At 34.5% G+C, this 6,215-nt stretch overlaps 1 protein-coding gene across 3 annotated transcripts; it reads left to right on the top strand.

Annotated features, from left to right (window-relative positions):
• Positions 1-2,166: 2,166 nt before the first annotated feature.
• Positions 2,167-5,845, top strand: LOC137830620 (Calcium-dependent lipid-binding (CaLB domain) plant phosphoribosyltransferase family protein). Of its 3 annotated transcripts, none has more exons than XM_068638067.2 (3): positions 2,167-2,408; positions 2,926-3,017; positions 3,220-5,845. In XM_068638067.2, exon 3 carries the CDS (start codon positions 3,315-3,317, stop codon positions 5,637-5,639), a length of 2,325 nt encoding a protein of 774 aa, XP_068494168.1. In that variant the 5' UTR covers positions 2,167-2,408; positions 2,926-3,017; positions 3,220-3,314; the 3' UTR covers positions 5,640-5,845. The 3 variants fall into 3 exon arrangements, with proteins under 3 accessions (XP_068494168.1, XP_068494169.1, XP_090161084.1); XM_068638068.2 differs by having other exon boundaries at positions 2,253-2,602; XM_090304958.1 differs by lacking the exon at positions 2,167-2,408 and adding an exon at positions 2,716-2,785.
• The last annotated feature ends 370 nt before the right edge of the window (positions 5,846-6,215 follow it).

Here is a 6,215-nt window from a genome sequence, read left to right as displayed (position 1 = left end):
CAAGCATGCAATCCTTCTAATAAAGATAAAACTAAAAGATACTAAAAGATGATTTCACTCGATAGACCAAAGTGTTATATTTTTTTTTTATCAAAATATATAAGATTGAAACTATTTTAAAAATCTAGAAATAAAATAAAAAAGTAATATTTAAGAGAGATAATGAATTTTGTGAAATGAAGTTTGAATATTTAATTTTTTATATTTATATTATAAAATATCCATACTTATTTTGTATAAGTCATTTATACTTTTATAAAGAAATTAGTTTGACTGATAAATTTAAAAGATAAAAAAAGAAAGAAACGAGTTAATCGAAACGATAATTAAATTTTAAAATAAAGAAAAAATGATATTTTAATTTTTGTAATAAATAAATAATTTATAATTAAGTAATTATATAATTGTAACGTTACATCTATATTTATTATAAAAAAATGAAATTAGGTAATTTAAAAAAAATATTAGTTTTATTTAACCTTTTGTCTTTATATATAAGTGGTAGATAAAATAAGGGAACTTAATAAAAAATGACATCCATCTTTACTAATTTTTATTATTGAATAAAAACAATGTTTTCTTTATTTTTATCTCTCCATAAATCACTTTTTATTTTAGACTTTACAACAAAAAAATGGCTTACCATAATTATCTATGAATACAAATATTATTTTAATGTAACTCAATTAGGTAAGTGAAACTTTACAAGATTAAAATCAATCTTCCTCCCACCAATTTAAGCTTAATTTATAATAATTTAATCCAAGCGTAAAAAATGCTTTGTTCTCAACGAATATTCCATGGTGGGGCCACACAAAATAAATTTTTAAATTACTAAAACTTACAATGCTTCAATTATATTTTTGCTTTTAAAATCACTGTATTTATCTTAGAAAAATCAAAATATTCAGCTAATTACGCAATCAATTGTTTTTTTTTGTTTCTTTACAATTCTGCACACTTACCAATGTTTTATAGTCCTTTTTTAACATTGATTTTAATTTATTTAATCGTTATTCAAAACTTGAAACGGTATTTTTTTTAACAAAAGTAAGAATAAACTGAAATAATACTTTTAAAAATAAAATAGAGATGAAATTTTAATATGCATTGCGAAAAACAACATTTCTTTTAAAGATAAAATAAACACTGAAACCGTAACTTAAAGGCACAGCATGTCAATGTCATACAAAAAAATGACTAATATTGGAATTAAAAATTCACATAACGAACACCTAAAATGTGAAGTTTTACTCAATTTCTCTAAAAAAATAAATATCAAATTGAAAATTATACAATATCTTCTGATTTTTTTTCTTTAATTAAACAATATTTTTCAAAATTCCAAATATTTATTTCCTTTTATTCTCCATTTTATCCAAAAACTCAAGCTTACAATAAAAGAACATACTTAATTAGATACGTAATTACTCAACTATCATTATTTTATAAATTTATCACTTGAATTTTCGTCATATTTTATCAAGTTTTTACATTCATATCTTAAAAAGTCCTATTAAATATATATTACACTAGTTTGATGAAGTTGCTAAAATAGATTTTTTTTATTAGAATAAGCTTTTGAGTTTAGTCCGTAATAGTTAAAATTAATTTATCAAGGAAAGTGATATATAATTTTCTTATCCTATTATTATGATATTTTTAATTTTTTTGAATATTTTTAATTCTTAATTTTTTTAAAAATTTAAAGTTGTTACTATAATGTCATATGATATTTGTTGCTGATACAAAATGTTGACAAGTCAACTTTAATTAATGACACATTGTTCACTATTGGTATGTTGTTATAACTATTAATTTGATAAAAGAGATATATTGAATCATTCTTAAGAAACTAGAGATTAAATTCAAAATAGTAGTATCATGAAATTAAAAAAATATCATAATATCGAAATATCTTAAAGAAAAATATATTTAACAGTAATTAAAAATAATTGAATAAATTGAGAAAACTGATAAAAAATAGAGTAAGTTTTTAGAAAAGAAATAGCATATGATATATAGTTAAATTAAAAGGAAAAAGAAAGAAAAGAGAAAAAAACATGGGGTTGTGTGTCACACGTGTAAGCGTTTGAGTGGGGTCCATGGTATGCAGCAGTAGCAGCATCACTACAGACGCAGAGATGTACAGCACTGTAACAAAACTAGCAATGGACCTTCTCTCTATGTTTCCCCCACAACCAGACAAATCACCAAAGAAAGAGAAAAAGAAAAACTCAGAACAAGAGAACACACAACCACCAAAAACCAAACACTTCTCTTTCTTTTTCTCTCTCTCTCTCTCTCACCTTTTCTTCTTCTCTCTTCACACTCTCTTACAACACTTGCCTCCATTGTCTTTTTTTTTTTCCTTTCCTTTTTTCCAAAAAACGACCTCGTTTCACAAGGTACATACACACCCCTCTCCGCTACTTCAATCGTTCCACATTCAAAAAAGTTAAAGCGAAAAAAAAAACTACTTTATTTCCATTTTCTTCACTTTCCCTTTTCGTTTTCCTCATTTCGGTGCTTATCGGGTTTTCACATGCACCGTCGCGCTGGGGTTTCTTCTGTGGGGGTGCGCCAGCGACGACGCCGTTTGGTATCGGAAATGCATTTTCTTATTTTACTTTTTTTTTTTAAAGTGATAATGTCTGGGAAAATGTGAGAACTGAGGAGACATAAATCAACGGTTAATCGAAGCGTTTTTTTTATTGGTGGTTTTGTTGATTTTCAAAGCAGTCAATTCTCTCTCTAGTTAAGGAAGTGGTTTTTGTTTTTACTTGTACGTTTCAAAATGCTGAAAGTACAAAGCCTTGAAATGTTGCTTTTTCTTTCATCTTCTGCTGCATTACACACCTGCATTTTTGTTTTATTTTTTTATGATTTTTTTATTTTATTTTATGATTTTTTTTATGCTTGCAGATTAAACAATCGGATCTAACATCTTCTGGGAAAGTGGTTGGTGTTTTTCCGATATTGGAGTCGTAGAACACTTTGTGCAATCTGAGATCTAGGTTTGACATTGCTGTTTATATATATTTTTTTTCTGTTTTATGGTTCATATACTAGTGATGCACATTATTTGAGTTACAGCTGCTGTTACCTCGATTATATCTTCTTTTGATGTGTTTTTTTGAAATTTCCCGAACTTTTAGGTGCCTCGGTTGGGTAGAGCGTGTTGTAACGACTATTTGACTGTGTTTTCCTGTTTTTTAGGCTCTTGGGAACGGTTGTGTATAATCCGAGTTGTTGAAGGCTTTGGATATTTGGGTTAGAAATTTTGAATTTGTGGTTCACTGAAGTGAGAGAAAATGCAGAGGCCTCCACCTGAAGATTTTCTGTTGAAGGAGACCAAACCCCACCTCGGAGGGGGAAAGGTCTCCGGTGATAAGCTTACCAGTACCTATGATCTGGTTGAGCAAATGCAGTACCTTTATGTGAGGGTTGTGAAGGCCAAGGAGTTGCCTGCCAAAGATGTCACTGGGAGTTGTGATCCTTATGCTGAAGTCAAGCTTGGGAACTACAAGGGTACTACCAGGCATTTCGAGAAGAAAACCAATCCTGAGTGGAACCAGGTTTTTGCCTTCTCGAAGGACCGGCTTCAGGCGTCTGTGCTGGAGGTTACTGTGAAGGATAAGGATGTTGTGAAGGATGACTTCATCGGTCGTGTCTGGTTTGACCTGAACGAGGTCCCGAAAAGGGTGCCTCCAGATAGTCCTTTGGCACCCCAATGGTATAGATTAGAGGATAGAAAGGGCGACAAGGTGAAGGGAGAGCTGATGTTGGCTGTTTGGATGGGTACCCAGGCTGATGAAGCTTTTCCGGAAGCTTGGCACTCGGATGCTGCTACAGTTGGTGGAAGTGATGCTCTTGCCAACATTAGATCGAAAGTGTATCTGTCTCCTAAGCTTTGGTATTTGAGGGTTAATGTGATTGAGGCACAAGACTTACAGCCAACTGATAAGGGTAGATACCCTGAGGTTTTCGTGAAGGCTATTCTGGGGAATCAGGCCTTGAGGACCAGAATCTCTCATAGTAGGAGTATTAATCCAATGTGGAATGAGGATTTGATGTTTGTGGCAGCCGAACAGTTCGAGGAACCGCTGATATTGAGTGTGGAGGATAGAGTTGCCCCTAACAAGGATGAAGTGTTGGGGAGGTGTGCTATTCCTCTGCAGTATGTGGAAAGGAGACTAGACCACAAACCAGTGAATACAAGGTGGTTCAATCTGGAAAGGCATATTGTTGTTGAAGGGGAGAAGAAGAAGGATACCAAATTTTCAAGCAGGATTCACATGAGGGTTTGTCTAGAAGGTGGCTATCATGTTTTAGACGAATCTACTCACTACAGCAGTGATCTTCGCCCAACAGCGAAACAGCTGTGGAAGTCTGGCATTGGTGTTCTTGAACTGGGGATATTGAATGCTCATGGTTTGGTGCCGATGAAAACGAAAGATGGGAGAGGGACAACAGATGCTTATTGTGTAGCGAAATATGGGCAGAAGTGGGTCAGAACAAGGACAATCATTGACAGCTTTGCACCAAGATGGAATGAGCAATATACTTGGGAGGTTTTTGATCCTTGTACTGTCATTACAATTGGTGTATTTGATAACTGTCATCTGCATGGTGGAGACAAGGCTGGTGGAGCAAAAGATTCAAAGATTGGAAAGGTAAGGATTCGTCTTTCCACCCTTGAGACTGATCGGGTCTATACACATTCCTATCCACTTCTTGTTCTTCACCCGAATGGGGTGAAGAAGATGGGTGAGATTCACTTGGCAGTGAGGTTCACTTGTTCATCTCTGCTCAATATGATGCACATGTATTCACAACCCTTGTTACCAAAAATGCACTATATACACCCCCTGACTGTCAGTCAGCTCGACAGTCTGAGGCATCAAGCTACTCAGATTGTTTCAATGAGACTGAGTCGTGCTGAGCCACCGCTGAGAAAAGAAGTAGTGGAATATATGCTGGATGTGGGTTCCCACATGTGGAGTATGAGAAGAAGCAAAGCCAACTTCTTCAGGATTATGGGGGTTTTGGGTGGTCTAATTGCTGTAGGAAAATGGTTTGATCAGATTTGCAATTGGAGAAGTCCTGTCACTACAATTCTGATCCATATCTTGTTCATAATATTAGTTATGTATCCAGAGCTTATCTTGCCAACAATTTTCCTTTACCTCTTCTTGATTGGAATTTGGTACTATAGATGGAGGCCTAGACAACCTCCTCACATGGACACTCGTCTCTCTCATGCAGACTCTGCACATCCTGATGAACTTGATGAAGAGTTTGACACATTCCCGACCTCCCGGCCAAATGACATTGTGAGGATGAGATATGATCGACTTAGAAGCATTGCTGGGAGGATTCAAACTGTGGTTGGGGACTTGGCCACTCAGGGTGAAAGGCTGCAATCTTTGCTAAGCTGGCGTGATCCCAGAGCTACATCACTGTTTGTGCTTTTCTGCCTGATTGCTGCTATTGTACTGTACGTCACTCCATTCCAAGTTGTGGCCCTCTTGGCAGGAATTTATGTGTTGAGACATCCAAGGTTTCGCCATAAGCTTCCTTCGGTGCCGCTTAATTTCTTCAGGAGGCTGCCTGCAAGAACTGATTGCATGCTTTGAAGCCACTACAGTGCAGAATGGACCTTGCCTTCTCCTGAAGGCAGTAGATTTTGTGCATTTATTGTTCGTTATCCTGTCACAGGATTTTCTGTTTTCACTTTTGAACTTCATGGTAGTCTTGTTAATTTGTAATTTTGTAGGTTTGAGTTGAAATTACTTCAGCTTAATTACTTTCATGCTTAATCAGATGTGGTAGTGTTTCTCAATGGGGAGTTATTAGTTTGTATTGTGATGGCAGTGGAGGTTATTTGTGTTTTTCTCCCCTCCATTATTTTTTAAGATGGTGCATTTCTTTTAAAATAGGCGTTTAATGCTCACTGTTCAAGTTTTCTTTACATTTTCTTTATATCATAACATATGATTATAATATGATAGGATCTAATGGATTTTTGTGCTGTGATAACATGAGATGCATGTTCTTAGTTTAATAAGAAGTTTCATGAATGAGTGTGGTTTAGTATATTACTGTTTTGTCTGGATAGTGTAACACTAAATTAAGTCCTACTCTGCGATGTTTGGATTCAGATTTTGAGGGTCAAAACTATGGGTCTGTACAGACAAAGATCCCTTCAGCTA

Source organism: Phaseolus vulgaris, chromosome 7 (assembly GCF_051622355.1).
Source record: "Phaseolus vulgaris cultivar YP4 chromosome 7, ASM5162235v1, whole genome shotgun sequence".
NCBI classification, from domain to species: Eukaryota; Viridiplantae; Streptophyta; class Magnoliopsida; order Fabales; family Fabaceae; genus Phaseolus; species Phaseolus vulgaris.
This window is presented reverse-complemented; position numbering and strand designations above follow the sequence as displayed.